The 17802-nt window shown below is 41.3% G+C and overlaps 1 protein-coding gene across 8 annotated transcripts in view; it reads right to left on the reverse strand.

Annotated features, from left to right (window-relative positions):
* The window catches only part of GRIP1 (glutamate receptor interacting protein 1), a 666005-nt gene that overhangs the window by 85374 nt on the left and 562829 nt on the right, over positions 1–17802 (reverse strand). For 3 of the 8 annotated variants that reach the window (XM_037063095.1, XM_037063094.1, XM_037063092.1), the window contains exons 8-11: positions 15591–15738; positions 13564–13733; positions 6558–6713; positions 5692–5847 (exon numbers count right to left, since the gene is read on the reverse strand). In XM_037063095.1, coding sequence (XP_036918990.1) covers positions 5692–5847; positions 6558–6713; positions 13564–13733; positions 15591–15738 — 630 coding nt within the window. The remainder of the gene's footprint in view (positions 1–5691; positions 5848–6557; positions 6714–13563; positions 13734–15590; positions 15739–17802) is intronic. The other 5 variants (XM_037063099.1, XM_037063097.1, XM_037063098.1 and 2 more) reach the window with 3 other exon arrangements.

The raw sequence follows: 17802 nt of genomic DNA on the forward strand, positions 1-17802 counted from the left end.
TGTCAGTAAACATCTGGAAAGTTGCATTTTTTTCCAGTCAGTACTCATAGGAAGCAGGAATGTAACATTAGAACATCATCTAATTGGCAGATTATTTCCACTTCTAGGTGAAGCTTCTTTTTTTTTAGACCTCATCAAAAATACTTTCTGTGAATCTTTCTGTGGGTTCACATTAATATTTTTTTCCATTTAAGATCTCAATTTGGTATAGATTTTTAGACTACTTAGTTAAAGTTTTGAACTTTTAAGTCAGCTGATTACCACCTCCACTAAGAAAGAATTAAAAAAATGGTCAGTTTAATAATAATGAGGGACATTAGATTAGATGTAATGAGTACCTTTTCAAAGGAGAGACTTGCTATATTTTTTCAAATACTTAGAGAAGTTAAAAGATTTCATTCTGTAGAAGGTTTGAATACAGAAATAATACTAATTCACTGTGGGTATCATTACATTTATAAGCACTATCTAGAGGCAAGTTGAGGTGATAGAAATCATTAGGAACTTTCATTTAGAATTAAAATGTATTAAACATTGGTTTTATAATCATATGAGGTTATAATTTATTTAATAAATACAGGATTATATTAAATCTAGGAATTTACAATTAACTCTGAAAGCCCTCTGATGCATTGGAATCCATTCTTTGAAACAGTATAATTTCATTTGAAATTGTGTATATTGATTATTCATAGGCATTAAAGTCTTAAAAATGACTCTCAGATATGAAAAAGATAAATTGTAGATGTAAAGATGATGAGCCAGAGGGAAAAAACAATCAATATTACTTGGAAGAGAAAAAGATGAGTTTGATTATCCTGTTTCATTAATGTGGTCAACCAGCAGAAGAAAATAAAGGCGCCCCATGAATTATTATGCTGTAATTTAAAATTTTGAACAGTGAATTCTCTCTGCAGTAGCAAATGCTCCTACAAGGCCCTGGCTCTGGCCTGAGAAGTGCCTGTTTCTGCTTGCAGGTGAAGATGTAAATAACTGTACTGCCGACATGTCGGGTCTTAGTACCGTTAACGGGGCTGTGCCAAGGCCCCGGCCAGAGTTCACATCTACCCTATCTTGCCCCGTTCACATTTGGAGGGTTCTGTTCACAACCCATCATGTTTCTGACAAATGACCCAGTGTTTTGGTCAATTCCTGTCTTTCCTAGTGTAAGTAAGGGAGAAAAACCAAAGACAGCTTTTTAACTCCTAAAGTTTAAAAATTAGCCAACTGTGTCTTTAATTTAGAAGCCTGTGAGGTTTACTGTCAGACATAAAAATCATTTTAAAAGTACAGGGAGCAAAGGACCTCAAAGATTTATTGATAACACAGGGTTTGCCATTATTTGAGGCTGTGATTTAAGACAGCTCACCTAGGTGTTCCACAGTTAGGATGACCTGCTGAAGACACAACACATTGCATATCCTGTGATCCAGGTGAGGAGCGTGGGGGTGGCCAGCAGCTCCCCTACTGCATGGGGGCTGGTGTGGGGGGCAGGTCTCAGGCTATCACCTGTCAGCCTGTGTACATGGTCCCTTATAAAAGCTTACCGTTAGCTGCCCTTGTCTTCCATTCTTTTTTCAAGGGTCGGTGGAAGGGATAAAAGTGGTTAGGTTTTTTCATTCTCTTCCTTTCAGCTCTTTGCCGTGCTGCCCTCCCTAGTAGTGAGTGACGGTGACAAAAGAGGCAAAGAGCATTCTGGGCTTGTGTTCTAACTTGTACTCTTTGCTGCGACTCAAGCTGACCAGGAGCAGGCAGTCTCTACACGGGTCCCATGTAAAGGGGCGGGAGGCAGAAAGCCAGGGAACTGGCCAGGGCCACCTCTCTGTCACGCCACCATCACAAGTGGGGGATGGGGCTTCTGGAAGGAGCCTTGGCCTCCTCAGCAGAAAAGGGGGCAGCCCCAGTTACAGGGGAAAGGTCAGCACCATTCCAGCAGAGGTGATGAGAGGGTACCCTCTGTGACACGGCTCTGCAACCCTCCCAAGCTTTGTGACCCTCCTCAAAGCCTAGTGCTGGGCCGACTCATCACTGTCCCCATGAGGCAGACACAGAACTTTCCTGTTTTAATCCCTGGAACATGTTGTCACCAATTTCCTGTACTTCCTCTGCTGGTCAATGGTACAGAAGATTTTAATATTTTCGTGAGAGACTTTATAATTTTCTGGCCACATCTTCCCTTTGCACTAGAAACATATGTGACCGTTCTTTTTGTTTTCTAGGTTCTGGCCCCAACTCATCACCAATAGAGCAAAGGGACTTTTTATCCTTTTGGTGACTTTGCTATCATGCACCATCTGCACAAACAGCATGGCTGCTATAGAAAGAAATGTGAGAGTGAGAAGGGGGTGGTAAAGCGTGGCACAGAATAAAGGATTAAATAAAGCAGTGGAAAAAACAACGGTGCAGTGACAGTGGAAATAAAACTTTTATTACCAGTTATTTGGAAAAACCCTTACATCTGATGTGATCATTCCAAGTTTAAGGAAAAAAGAATCAAACTTAATCCTCATTTGTGTGTGTGTGATTTTAGAATACTGTCTTCTTTTTTTAAGGTGTTTTTGAGATTGGAATAAAAGTTTGTAGCTTATTATTTGATTAGAATATAAAATATATGCTCACCTGAACCATGTTTATAAACATGCTGGTAGGTATCAAACGTGCTGCCATAGTGGCTAATGTCTACAGCAAACACAAATAGCTAGAAATTTCTTCAACCAGCTTTGTGTTTATATATCGACTATGGGAGAATAATGTGCTGATTCGAGAGAATTTATGAGTGGGCTACAGCCATCAGAGACAGTGTGGCCTCACCTTGTTTTCTGCTACAGAATTCAAGGTGTGTAAATATCACCTGAGAGAGCCAAACATATCATCATTCACTTGTAGTCTCTCACGTCCTTGGTCAGCACAGTATGTCTCAACTAACACAAATGTTTAGCCATTGAAGCAGAAGTACAAACATTAATGCATTTGTTTTAGTTGCTCTTCCCTGCTGAGGGCTGTTAGCCTGTTTCTATCAGTGAGGAGAGCTGTATGTGAAGTTATCATAAGGAAAAATATTCATACACAAATATCCACCACAAACCCTAAGGCACTGTATGGGACACCCAAGACCTATATGAGTTTTGCCGTGTAACCGCTCTGAAAGATGCATCCATTGAGAGGAATGTCAACAGAGTCTCACACGTGACAGCTCAGACACAGAGCAACAGCTAGCATTTAAACTATTCAAAAAGAGCTAACAATTAAGTAGGCTTACCATTTACCAGGTGTTGTTCTAACATATACATAATTACAGTGCTAATTTCATAATCCTGACTCGAGAGTATATTTCTTGCCTTTCTAGTGGTGAGGATATATATACTCACATAATCATCACAATTACCCAATGAAATAACTACTATAATTATCCCTACTTTGTAGCTAAGAAAAATAAATCTTGGAAAGCTTAAGGCCCTACAGCTAGAGCCTAAGGATGCTGGGACGGGAACACAGGCAGCCTAGTTCTACGCTTGTATCCACTTCCCTGTGCAGCGGTCCCTCACCAGTCACGGGGGTTACGTTCCAGAGACCCCTGTGATAGGTGAAAATCCGAGAAGTAGCGCTGTTCTATTTATTATTTATATATATTTTAAGGCTTTATAAACCCTTCCCACGCTCCTATAAACCTTTCCCACTCTCTTATTAACCTTTCCCACACTCATATAAACACTTCATATGCTCTTAAACACTTTCCACACTCTCAAACCTACGTATTTTTAACAACATATAAAATTCTATACAGTCATCCCTTGCTATATCATGGTTCACTTATTGTGGCTTTTTAAAAAACCCGAGATACAGTGAAGCTGCAATAAGTGAACGGCGATGTAGCGCGGGATGCTTGTGCTGCTTTCAACTATGTAGCTTCTTCTGAGAGTAAATATTTCACTCAAGTGTCAGGTAAGAAACATGAGACTCTATAAGCTCTTTCTTCTAATTTTGACTAAACTCAGCTTCCTATTTTTCCTGATTTCACATTTACTGTCATGGACATGTACTAAAGGTGACAAGTCTCATGTATGAAAGGACATGCTGGTCAAATCAGGAGTGCACCACAGCGGCGACCCTGTCTTTGGCAATGGTTTTCTTTGCGCTTCTTCTGTAACGTGAAGAGACCGTTGCCTGGGTGGTTGGTGGTTAGTCTCCTACCCTGGCGGTGGCTCTGGTGGCTCTGGCAGAAGATCCGCCTGCCCAGCTCAGTTAATCACTGGCAGATAAGCTGAGGGGCCAAAGGTTCAACCACCCTTCTTACGAAACCATTCTCTCTGCACTACCAGCTTTGCAGTATCTGGATTTGGCCTTATTTCGGTAGCTTAAAGATGTTCCTTATTTTACCCTCAAGGTAAGCGCAGCAAGAGACCCCATCTTCTTTTATAGGACTCACAGTCATGACCATGAGAAGGGATGTAACAGGACAGAAAACACACTGCGGACTATGATTAGACCTGGTTGGAAAGACAGGTGTTTCCCTCTAAAACTTAAATGTGCTGATGACGGGATTATGATCTTCCCCCCACAACAACAAAAATCAGGAGCCTTGTGTCTCTTCCCTGTTAATGCATTCATTTCCCCCTTTTCTCTTTGCGTGTACAATCAGCTACCCAACAGCAAGTAGCCAGCCACATCTTCCTAGTCTTGCTAGTCTATAGTGTGCTTGGCTATCCCAGAGGATCATATTTCCAAGAATTATATTTGAAATTCCTAGACTGTAAGTTGCTCATTGTAAAGATAAGCATCCTCCCAATCTTTCTAAGGTTGTAGTGAACAACAGAAATGCATGTATGTGTTGGAGAAGTTATTCTCAGTNGCTGATGATGGGATTATGATCTTCCCCCCACAACAACAAAAATCAGGAGCCTTGTGTCTCTTCCCTGTTAATGCATTCATTTCCCCCTTTTCTCTTTGCATGTACAATCAGCTACCCAACAGCAAGTAGCCAGCCACATCTTCCTAGTCTTGCTAGTCTATAGTGTGCTTGGCTGTCCCAGAGGATCATATTTCCAAGAATTATATTTGAAATTCCTAGACTGTAAGTTGCTCATTGTAAAGATAAGCATCCTCCCAATCTTTCTAAGGTTGTAGTGAACAACAGAAATGCATGTATGTGTTGGAGAAGTTATTCTCAGTGGGGTAGTTTGAAAAGGCAACTTATTACTTTTTAGAGGGAGAAGGGTCATGAAAGATAATTTAATATGAAACTTATAATAACATTAAAAATGCATGACATTATTATATTTACCAAAAAGAGGACACAGTTTTCAAAAAATTACTCTAGAGTGATAAGAAACTAAGAACAAAGGTCATCTCCAAAGCTACCCAGAACATAAGGAAGGAGTTTTAAAGGAAAAATCACACCTTTGGTTATTTTATTAGATCAAAGGAGCAAGAAAAAATTTCAAATAAAAAGTCAGAGGCAAAGGTAGCACGAACTGACTAATTCGGTCTGAAGCTGTATCCCCTGTAGTCATTATCATAGAGGTAATGCCTATCATCTTACTGGTCTTTGGCAAGAGCTGGGGCTCCTTGGCATCTATCTACCTGATGGTGTAAGCTCTGTAAACTCTCCCCACAGACTTCTGTGTATGAAAGACTCAGAGCTGCCCACTTGTTTCCTCCAGGCCAGACAACGCTGGCTACCATTCCACTTACGTGAGCTTTTGAAGTCTTTCTTTTTCAGTCTCCTCCGCATCATGGTTCCACGTGGACTAGTGGAGTAGAGGCTGCGAGGTAAAGTCCCCATGTTTAGGGAGCTCAGGCTGTATGCACTCATGGAGGTAGGAGAGAAGGATGAGGACACCAAAGCTGCTGTAAGAGAGTGAAGACTTGGCACACAGCATTCTTGGGCGGGGGGCGGGTGAGCCCACCACACTTGCCAACCAGTAAGTAACACGTCCAGAAAGACAGCCATGGTAAGCCAGTACTTGGACCAGACCGAGCCCAGGTCTCAGAAGCCACAGAGGCAGAGCTTTAGGAGCCGAGTTACAAGAGTCCACAGACACCTGAGGAGCAGTGTGACCCTTGTGAGCACAGTGGGACACAGAGCTCTACGAGTGTTGCTTTAGACATACACACCCCCCACACACATTAAGACACACACACACACACACAACCCCAAACATTAAAACAAGTTTCTCCATAAACGACACAATGTATCAGATACATAATCTCATTTTCATAGCTGCTTTCTGACATGAATTTCCAAGTAAAAAAATTCCACATATACAAAGAAGACCTGCACACATCATGCACTATAGCATATTCTGAGTTGTCTCCTGACCACATATAAAGCATTTTGGACATTTTCATCCTTTCCTAATGACAGATGCTTTCTGACAGAAAAGAAAAAGACTCAGGAGATGTCAGAAATGATTAAGTTGCTATTGTAAAAAAAAAAAAGAAAGAAAGCACACAACACCCATGAGGCCAAATACAATATGAATCAGATGAGCAAGGAGGGAGAAGAATACTCATATAATGTAAATGCAAGACCAGGAGGAGAAGGCCTGGAACATTACGAGGGCTGTTTGGAGAAGGCGCTTTCGGGAATGTCAGGGCCGGCACTCGGCAATGGTCGGGGTGGTGCGTGTTATGGTGATGGTAGGTGTGGAGGCTGCAGTGGTTGCTGGCCCAGGAATCCCAGGTGAGTTGCCTGTCGCTCCTCTGAATTTTCACTGCCCACATGAAGTGATGATGGGAAATAAGAAAAACAAACAAAGAACCAAAAAAGAGGAAAAGTAACTGAATTGCACAAATAAAAAGTGTAACAAAAATGAAAGCCTCTTGCTAAAAAAAAAAAACAAACCAAATGGGTATCTACTGTCTACTGGCTTAGCCCTTTTCTTCGTGGTCAGCAAAACAGATGATGAACATCAGGACAGAAACTTTCATCTTCCCAAGAATAATGCATGTCTTTCTCCAGCCCATTTTTTCCTCTTTTAAAGATGTCTCTTGAATCAATTTCTAATATCCCCCAGCGCTTCACAGCAGAGATTAAAAACATTTTTTAAACTTAAAAGTCAAGCCTGTGATGATTTATGACACATGATTAGTAATTGAAGATTTGCAAATCTTGGCTAGTTAGCAGCACTTGTTTGGAGAAAGAAAAAAGAAGAAACAATAAATCAAATGGACTCATGATTCAAGTGGTTTACTGGTCACATCACAATCTATGGCCCCGACATTTTAATTTCACTATGATCCATCACTTGGACTTAATTTTTCTAGACAATAAACCATTCTAATCATCTATCAATATCAGAATCGCATCTCTGTCCAAATAAGGAGAAGCTGAAAGTCTCAATGTATTTAGTCTTTTTTAGTTTTTGAAAGAGGACTACATCTGAAAGCAATAATTAATTCTTGAAATAATTCCCATGTTCTTATATTTCCTGGAGATGCTATAAAATTTCAATAAAGTTTATTTTTAAATTTTGGCATCCTCTTTATTTTAAAAAATGCATATTGTATTTCCATCCTAACTTCAGTATTGCTTAAATTTGATTTTCCATCCATGGTTCTAAAGCGTGACCAACATTATGCTTGTCACCATGTCTCATATGAATTTTTTCATTTAACAATCTTAAAGAATTAAAACTAACATGTCAATCTATATCTCCTTTTGCTGTCATGACTCTAATGCTGATGCCTTATGTGTGAATAATTTAACAGTATTTAATCATGCAGAAAGGTCAAGTACTCTGCCAGTATTCAAAGGAGGGTCATTTAGATAAAAGCTTGTTTTGCCACCTGTGGTACCAGCCCCCCCCCCCGACACTCTGCAGGCTTTGTAGAGGGAGGCGGCCTGTGGAACGAAAGCACAGCAGCATGGACAGACCCCTGAGGGCTGAGGCCTCCTGCGTTTCCACTCCAGTTCCAGCCCTTCCTGTTTATGTAATCTTGGCCGGAGACTCAGCCTCTCTCAGCCTCCGTTTCCTCATATGGCAGCAGAGATCCTGAAGACATCTACCTCACAGAACAACCGTGTGAATGATGTATATAGATACTTAACAGGGTGCTGGTATACCCCAAAACAGTTGAGCTGTTATTATTAATATTGATTCTGCCCACTTTCTATTGACTTCCCCCCAAATGAAGTATCTTTCAAAGGAAACAGATGTGTCTCTCACTCAACGAATTTCACACACTGAACACTTAAGTTTAGAGAATACCTCAGAAATGTGCAGCCAGCATAATTTCGCAGCTCCAAACCTTCTGGCCCTCACCTTCTACCCCAGCGCTCTTTCTAGTTTGGGGTCCATGTCCTTCACCACTGTTCTCATTCCAAGCCAACATCTGCTTCACCTAGCCCACTGCCCACTTTCACACTTGACCCCGTGATTCATCTCCTACACACCTACCTTCGGGTATCCACCACACAGTGTGATCTGTAGCATTCACAGGTTAGATTATGTCACTCCCATTTAATCCACTGTGCTGGGTTACAATTACCAGGAGATTCAAATGTGACCCCTACTTATCTCTCCAGCGTCATGACCTATCACTGCCCCCATCGTTGACCGTTTCAGCCACACAGGTCTTATGTTTGTTTCTAACACAAGCCAGGCTCCTTGCTGCCTCAGGGCATTTACTGTTCTTTCTGTCTCTAACATTCTTGTCCCAGTGGTTTGCACAGCTGGCTCCTTCTCTCATCATTGAGGTCTCAGCTCAGGTGCCAACCCTCAGAGAAACTGTGGCTGACCTCCGAGGCCAAAGCAGCTGCCCTCTCCCGCACTGTTCCTTACAGTTTCATAGCACTTACTACTGTCTGCAATAACTTCATTGAGTTAATATATCTTCAGTGTTTGAAACCAGAAGTTTATGAGAATAACAATCTACTTACTTTGCTGTCTTGCTCACTAGATGTATCACAGCAACTTTAACAGAGCCTAGTACATAATGACTGACGAATGAATGGAGTGACTGAATACATGATGAATAGGGATATCAGCAAGAGTGTCCACGTCTACACTGCAGCAGAATTTTCCTTGTGGTAAAGAGTGTTGCAAGGGAAGGCTCTAAGGGACTCTTTCACCCTTCCTGCTCTCCTGTGTGGTGCACACAAAGAGTTTGTATAGCAATGTGCAGTCATCGCTGGGTGGGGCTGATCAACACCCACAGCCACTCTGTTTTCTCTTTACGAAATACTTTCTTTTTCTCAATACTTCTTTACGAAGTATTGTCTTCATTTCAAGTGAAGTACAGTGAGTGGACTTCAGAATACTAAACTTAATTTTTTAATCCAGTTCTTCATGGAGTGCTCTGAAAACAACTGGGCATTTTGGGGTATGGTCAGGCCCAATAATAAATTGAGAAGGAAGGTCATATTAACTACCTATGGTGTGCCTAGCACTGTGCTCGTTATTGCAGGCAGGTTAAATGTGGGTCATCCTCTTTACTTTAACTTTGAAATATCATTGAGGACTAATGCTTCATGCATGTGAAATAACTGAGGCAGAAATGATATGGAATAATGCACAACAGTGCATGACACATACAATGAATACAAAAAGCACACAACCAATAATGCAGGCCAAAGAAGACAGCCACTGCCTATTTTGAATGTTCACAGCACATTTCTTTTCTTTTATGGTGTGTACTTAATAATCATATATTAGGCAAGTATTTCAGGAGTTTAAAAATAAAATGTTACATTTTTGGCACACTATTTCATTTTGCAAACAAGCATTCTCTCATTTAATGATTCCAATAATAACAGAAAACTTTACTGAGTACTTGTCATACGAGAGACCCCCCAAAATCCCAGAATTATCTTCAGGAGGGTGGGCCCCTTGTAGTACAGGCTTCCCCCAATAGGTGAGTGTTCTAGGAACCCAGCTGTGTCAGTGTACCAGCTGGTGTTTTGGTGAGAGGCTGCGTTTGGCTTCAGCGAATTTTTTGAAGACGCAGCATGTTTGCCCATTTCACGATGGGTCATTTACAAGAACACCTGTGCACACCGCACTGAATATTTGTCAGTTTTTGACCAAAAATGGCATAACCCGCCTCCCCCTACCTTGTACCCCACCCTCCTCCATATTCAGCAGATCTTGCCTGGAGTGACTTTCTTTTGTTTGTTTGTTTCTCCTGATGTAAAAAGTCCTCAAAGGGAAATGGTTTGCCAATATGGAAGGGTTGAAACAAAAAACAGCAGAAGCACTAACAGGCATCAAAATCCACGAGTTCAAAAACTGTTTTGAGCGGTGGAGAAAAAGTTTTGATAATTATATTGCATCAAATGGCAAGTACTTTGAAGGTGTCTAAAGTTTAAACATGCAAGAATAAACACACAATTTTTTATCAATAAACTCAGGGTTTTTGGGGCCCTTCCTCGTATACCAGATACTGGGCTAAGTGCTTTCTCACAGATTATCTCATAGTGTTCTCCATGTAACAATGAGGTAGACATTATTATAACACCCATTTTACAAAGAAAAAAACTGAAGTATAGAGAAGGTGGACAACTTGCTTTAGGTCCCAAATGGTAGGGCCATAACTAAACCTTTGGAAGCCTGACTCCATAGTCCCTTCCGCCAGGCACTGCACTGCACGTCTTCTTCCTGTGGGTGTTCCTGAGTCCTTTGTTACAGGTTCGTAAATACTTAAAACACAATGCTCTTCCCAGCATTCTATGGTGACATCATTACTGAAATCTTAAGAGGTATCTGGCATGATGTTGTTTATTTGCCTCTCTAACAATGCCCTCTTGCCCCGTTGGGACCTCTGAGGGTGCAGGCACAGCCCCTGGTGACGGCTTCTGGAGCTCCCCAATGGACCTTCTCTTGGTACAGAATGTATCGAAGGTTGTGACTCTGCTCACACTTTTTCCCTCAAAGTCTCACTTTCCTTCCATTATGGTTATGCCTCCCAAAGACCTGCACTGGGAACAATTTCTAACCTTACTGCCAGCAAAAGGCACAGTTAATCTCTGATTCTTAGTCGATGCGCCCCGTTTCTAAATTTCACGAGAACACTGTGGTGAACGCTTTGTTGCTAAGCAAAACCTGGAACATGTGGTGTCCCCATCCATCTACGGGATGAGAGACGTGCTATTCAGGCATCAGAGGTCTTGAAAAAATAACTAGAAATTTCTTGTGGAAAAATATGAAAACAGAAGTTTGAAAATTATAAATACCATTGGGGGTTTTTTTGGTATTTTTTTCTCTTCACAACTGTGACTTAATTGTGTTTAAGAGACAATATTTATTTCCTTTAGGACGTGCAAGTTTGATTTTAATGTAAAATGTAGGGAGCTGCTTATAATGCTAGATAAGAAAGATGATGAATAATTTTCAGCAGAAGTGCATGATGTGGTCAGAAATTAGAATCACTTCAATTACCAGTTCCCTGAGTCATTGTAAATGATATCACGTTTTTTACAGCGAAGAAAAAAAATGTGTTCTTAGTCTCTATACATTTTACTGTGTAAATTGATTTTATAAAGTTGTCTTGGGAGGTAAAAATATTTACTACTTCACAAATTGGAAACTATTTGAATTATTTATGGTTTGCATACAGGACAAATAAAAAGGAGAAAAATGAGGTTGCTAAGGACAATGACATTTTCAAAAGAGCCTGTTAAACAATTCTGATTCACTGATGCCTGAATCTGCCAAGCAAAATCTCTTGCTGAGAAAGCCCTACATGGTGTGCATTCTTCTGCCTACTGTGCTTCAAATCCAGTGACGACTGCAGATTAATTTGGAAGGAACTTACCATTCTAGAACTCTCTCAGCCAGTGTGCAGGCCCATGGGGCCTCCTGACGCCACTGTCGTGCATTTCTGGGGGCTGCCCCCCGCCCCAGTGCCTCACCATTGCTATTCAGATGAGGCAGAATTTCTTTGCATAACCTGCCCATGCTGCATCATTTCTCTGCTCCAATGTGTAAAATTAAAATCTGATAAAGGTAATGCTGTACTAGAGATTTTCATTAGCTCCAGGGCCATCTAAACTTCATTTAATTAAAAAACATTGCATCCAGCTGACTCATTCAGTATGAAAATTATCTGGTCCCTCTTCCCCCCACCCCCAAACTCTGGAAAGTGCAGTGTGTTCTAGAAGGAAGGAGACAGGTAATACAAATGACCTTCTCATAGGCAAAATTACAGTTCCAGAGAAAATTGTTCTCTTTCTCTAAACATACAGAAACGAGCTCTTTACCTCTAGGGCACCTTGAAGACACTAGTGAGTCTTCAAGGAATTGACTTCAAAGGCCAAAAAGAAGGACACTTGGCTTAAGGAAAAGGATGGTGCAGGAGTCGGAACAAAGACCCCACTTGCGAGTCTTTCTTCATTTGATTTTGGGTTGAAAGTACTTTCTCACACAGGGTTTTCTTAAAAGACACCTAGCTAGAGTGGGGCAAAGGTGGGCTTATAATTGTATGTGAAACACAGAGTTTATTCTTATATTATTATTTGTTAATTATTGTATTGTTTTCCATAAGAACAACTGTAAACCTACTTTTGTCCCACCCTATAAATACTCAGCAAACATATCTGTGATCTTCAGGATGGTAACAATGTAGATTCACTCAGCTGACACTTGCTATTGAAAAAACGTAGTCAAATATTATGATTCTGCCCTGGCTAGTGTGGTTCGGCTGACTGAATGCCGGCCTGCGAAGCAAAGGGCTGCTGGTTCAATTCCCAGTCAGAGCACATCCCTGGGTTGCAGGCCAGGTCCCCAGTAGGGGGCTTGTAAGAAGCAATCACACATTGATGTTTCTCTCCCTCTCTTTTTCCCTCCCTTCCCCTCTGTCTAAAAATAAACAAATAAAATCTTTTTTAAAAACCTAAAATACATGTATAAAGGACACACGCCCAAAGCCAAAGGCAGAGAGGATAGAGGGTGGGAGGTGGGGATGGCTGGGGTAGGGGTGAGTGGGAGGGGGAAAATGGAGACAACTGTACTTGAACAACAATAAAAAGAAAAGAGAGAAAAAAAAAACCCCAAACCTAAAATATAAAAAGAAAACACTATGATTCTCTCAGAAAAGATGTTTGGTCAGAAAGGTTGTTCTCTATTCTAAGAAATACACTACTCTGGCAAACAGACAAAATATATAAAATGTCAACTATTCATACAACTATTCCCCCCCTCAAATATCTGAAGAGTCTGCTATTAATACCTACTCTTTATGACTATTTTGAAAATGAGAGTTTTACTTTTTGCCTTCATTATCGTTCAAACAGAGTGGAAATTCAATATAACAGGATGCCAAATTACTTCACTTTTCTCCACACTCAATTTGCACCAAAGGCTTTTTTAAAAAAATAGCAAATATTACCAGCCTGAAAATTCTTCAAAACATTCTCAAACAATGCTTCTTTCCTCCATTTGAGGTTTTTGAGTAAATGCTATGCAGCGTGGCAAAAAAGATTTGGAGGAGAGAGACCAGTAAACAAACATAATCTATTGTTTTGAAAAGAAATGAGAAATTCAATATCTCTCTAACTCTGCTGGAGGAAGCAAGCAATAATCGCACCGAGAAGAGAAAGAGGTTAACCCAGACAGATCCTCTCACCGTGGTCAGGTCCCTTCAGAGCCAGGCGGGTCTGATGGTGGGGAAGGATCTCCAGCTTGACCTGGTCGGTGGTGTTTGCCAGGAACTGGGTAGCTTCCGCCAGCGTGCAGTACTCCATGCTGGTTCCGTCGATGGACAGGATGTGGTCCCCCACGTGCAGTGCGCCGCATCTACAGAAGGGAGACAGGTTCAGTGCTCTTCCTCTTGTAATACGACTTTCCTGTCCTTTGCAGTTAAATCTTCACAGTGTCCCTTTACTCACAGAAAGGAAAGTGGGAGTGTTTCAGGAAACACTACCTGGGAGCCGTTAAGCCCCTATGAATGGGGTTGTAAAACCCTGTAGAAAATACAGAAAAGCTCAAGGCAATGTTTTTCTGTTGTCCTTTGAAAACAATTATTTTGGGGCAATGATGCCAAAAGTTGAGAGGGAGTGAGCAAGAAGAGAGGGAAAGATAGAAAAAATGTTTCCCTTCACTTTTTCTGTGATTTCGTTCTTGCTAGGATTTTCCATCTATAAATAGGAGCTGGTAAATACTCAGATTGTCCAGGTGTGCGTGACTTGCAAAGTTGGGACAGGGTTGTTGACCACTATTTTATGTCTGCAGGGAAAATAATCTGGGGCAAGTTCAGCTAAGGCGTTCTCAGAATCCTTTCACACAAGCCGCCAGAGGACCAGGTCTTTATTATTGCTTTATTTTGTTCTCGAAGACGATGGAAATGAATGCAGGCAGTAATAAAAACAAGCCAGTGTGGTGAGAGAAGGGAAGACCTGGGGGTGGGGAGGGCCAGGCTGCCGCTACATCTTGCTGAACTCTAGAGACTGGCTCCTGGATGAGTGGAGAAAAGCAACCAGCAGTCAGCATCCCAATGTGCTAGTCAAGCCGACAGCTCCTTGCAAGGGTTACCGCTGTGGAGTGGGAGAAAACAGAGGGAGAGAATGAAACTATCCTGCACCCCTGCGCTGGAGGACACCCCTGGATCCATCGCTGTCAGGGTTAAAGGGCTGAAAGTAGGGGAAGACCTCTGTGGCGCTGCAGACTGACCACCACAGGGGTTGCTGCAGGTCATCACTTCACCGGCACAGCTCCACCAGGCACGCCCAGGGCATACGGGGAAGGGGGCTGAAGACGTGCAAGGAAACTGGGCATTCTGAGGATATCTAAACATCGCCACAGGGAGAACAGTCTGCTTCTGAAGACAAAAGCCTTTCAAGTCATCCCTTCTGTCTAAAAATAGAATTCCAAGTGGATGTACCTGGAGCGCCTCAGCTATGGGAGGTGCGGTTTTTCTGACCAGGAGCTGTGAAATAATTTACTAGATGGTAAAGTCACCCTTTTTATCCCTCTTCTAACATGTAAGCCTAAAATATTAATTAGGAAAATGAATTCAGAAAAAAAGAACTTCCAATTTTTACTGTGATAGGAATGAATGATGTTTTCAGGGACCCTCGAAGATTGTGAAACCTTAAGATGGGCATACTGGAACAGTTGGTCCTTTCTTTAAAGATTGTGTAATTAAAAAAATCATTTCATTTATTTAAGAAAAAAGGAGTAAGATTTTATGGTGGCAGGATCTAACTGATTACAACAATTCAGGACAAGCCGTGGCTTTTGTGTGTGGAGCGTAATTAAGTTCTGCTTAGCTCCCCCCCAGGACACAGTAGGAAAACTTGCTCAGTTGCTTATCTTTTTGCTTTTCCATTTTTAAAGGCCATACCAAATATTTGGATGAGGCGACATTACATCATGGGGTGGCTGATAAAGTAGGCAAATTTTTAAGTCCCAGAACAGTAACTTGTTTTTGAATTGAAACTTGTATAAGTTGACAGGAGAGCTGTATTTTACTGTATGTATGTGTGTGTGTGTGTGTGTGTATGTATATGTATTATATGTGTGTATATATAAACATATATATATGCAAAAGGTTTACCATTGTCAACTGTAAACCTTTTTGCCCACCTCTGTTTACGTGTGTGTGTTTTAACCCACATGCAGTTTTGGAAAGGTGGCCCCTGCCACCACACTCACCTGTCTGCAATGCTTGCAGATTTAATTTTGTCTATGACAATGACCTGTTTGTTACAGCACATCGAGGTAGTAAGGGCAACCCCAAGGCTGGCACCAGGTGTTTTGGCAACTTCAACTAGTAATGGCCCGGATGCTGTTGCCACAGAATCTATGAAAGAACAAATTTCAGAAAACAAAACAAATAAGCAAACAGATACACCCCCCAAAATGGAGAATACTGCTCTGAAATTTACATTTGCCTCTAAATAACACCCCCACAGCCAGTGGTAACTTCTTACGGTGCCTCTTAGGGTACCTGTTCTACCCAGCTTGTATTCAGTAATATTTACACAAATTTATCTCATCAATTAAATTTTAAGCTTCACATAATTTGGGCTAAGATCTGTGTACTTTTATGCTCTCTATTTCATTTGGTACACAGAGACTAGAATATACTACATCACTCAGTAAATATTTTTAAGTTAATTAATTCAATAAACTTCTTAGCATGTACTATAAATGGGTAGATGGTTGAACAAAGGAAGGAAGGAAGGGAAAGAGAGAGGGAGGGAGGTGGAATGAATGGATGGAAAGCTGGATGGATGGGTGGATAAATGGATGATGTCGCTAATTAGCCGCTTAGAAGGAATGCATACACTAAATTGAATTTGTACATCCGTTGGGTCTTTCCTTATTCTAGACCTGATATAGGGTCACCTCTCCCTCAGGAGTCCCTTTCTACATGCTTTATTTTTGCTTTGAAACACTCTTCATTCCTTCAGTTTCCACTCACTCCGGGGACTCCGTGTAAACATCAACTCCTCTGGGAAGCCTCTCCTGATACATGGTTTGGGGAGACGCCTTTCTTTTGTGCGCCCACAGCCTGCTATACTCCTGCTGATGTAGCACACACCTCCCTGCTCCATAATGGCCCGTGTGGATTACACGCCTCTGTCCTTTAGCCGCCTGTAGGCTTGCTGTAAAGGCAGAGACTACGTCTTGTCAATCATGGCATCCTCAGTTCCTGGGATAATGATGGGTACACAGGAGGTGTGTCCTAAATGGTTGTTGAATGAATGTTGAGCAAATGAGAAAAGACATCAAATTGTTTAAAGCTCAGAAGAAGCAGGGGTTTTATAGGAAAGAGCCTTGGGCATAGAGTTAAAACATCTTCATTTAATTCTTTTCAAAATATTTTGGTCATGATACTTTAGACAAGTTACCAGAGACTTCTAAGTCTACATGCTTACCTATAAAATGATATCTGTTCCTCAGTGTTTATTACAATGAAATCAAACTGTAGTTAAACATTTTGTAATTTGCAAAGTGCTACATAGAATATTATTATTACTGATATATGAGGACCTCAAGCCTTGAGGCATCTCATTTTTCAAGTTGTATATTACTGTAATATTTTTTCTGATATTCCCCGGCTCTGGTGTTTGAGACTTCATTTACAGAACTTTGCTTTTTCTGCAAGCACATCCTGATCACCAAGGCGCCACTCAGATCCAGTGAGCTGGGAGTCTGCACTCCTACTGCTGAAGCCCAGGCGGTATGTACCGACCCATGAAGCTGTAAGCTCCACGCGGAGAGCCACTTTCAGTCTGAGATGAAACAGCATTTCTTAAATGAGATAAAGACAGCATATTCATGCCAGCAACATTCATACTCAGTGCTAAGGATTCTTGTATGTGCTATGTTTCTTAAATGATTGCTAATATTGAAATAATTTAGTCCTAAGAAATAATTTGTGGAAATAGCATGTAGAAAGTGACTCCTGAGGGAGAGGTGACCCTATATCAGGTCTAGAATAAGGAAAGACCCAATGGATGTACAAATTCAATGTACAAAAATGGCTGAGAGACGTTACATGGGGGCCTCTTTTTCTGTCGGACTAGGGCAGTCTCATTACTAATAGCTGGTAGAAACCAAAGGCCTTGGTCTACTAAGAGGACTTGTCGATTCTGCAGTTTTATGGCTATAATTTTCCCATTTAATCATTACTAGCTCCCAGAGTTCGTTCTCAACCTAACTCTACAGTGGCTGCTACTCTCTGGTCTTGCTCACCTTGCTGTGTTAGTTTTCCTCACCTAGGAGTTTACACAGAGTGGTTCCTGTGGGTATATGCAACAGTGGTTTGCTTCTCATCTGCCTCAGCTGGCACTCTCTGGAAAGAATTCTGGTCAATCTCTTCAGCACCTATTTTGGTTATCCTTCCATCATGCAAACA

The sequence above is a fragment of the Sturnira hondurensis genome, unplaced genomic scaffold (genome assembly GCF_014824575.4).
Source record: "Sturnira hondurensis isolate 20B ecotype Veracruz unplaced genomic scaffold, ASM1482457v3 Scaffold0014384, whole genome shotgun sequence".
NCBI classification, from domain to species: Eukaryota; Metazoa; Chordata; class Mammalia; order Chiroptera; family Phyllostomidae; genus Sturnira; species Sturnira hondurensis.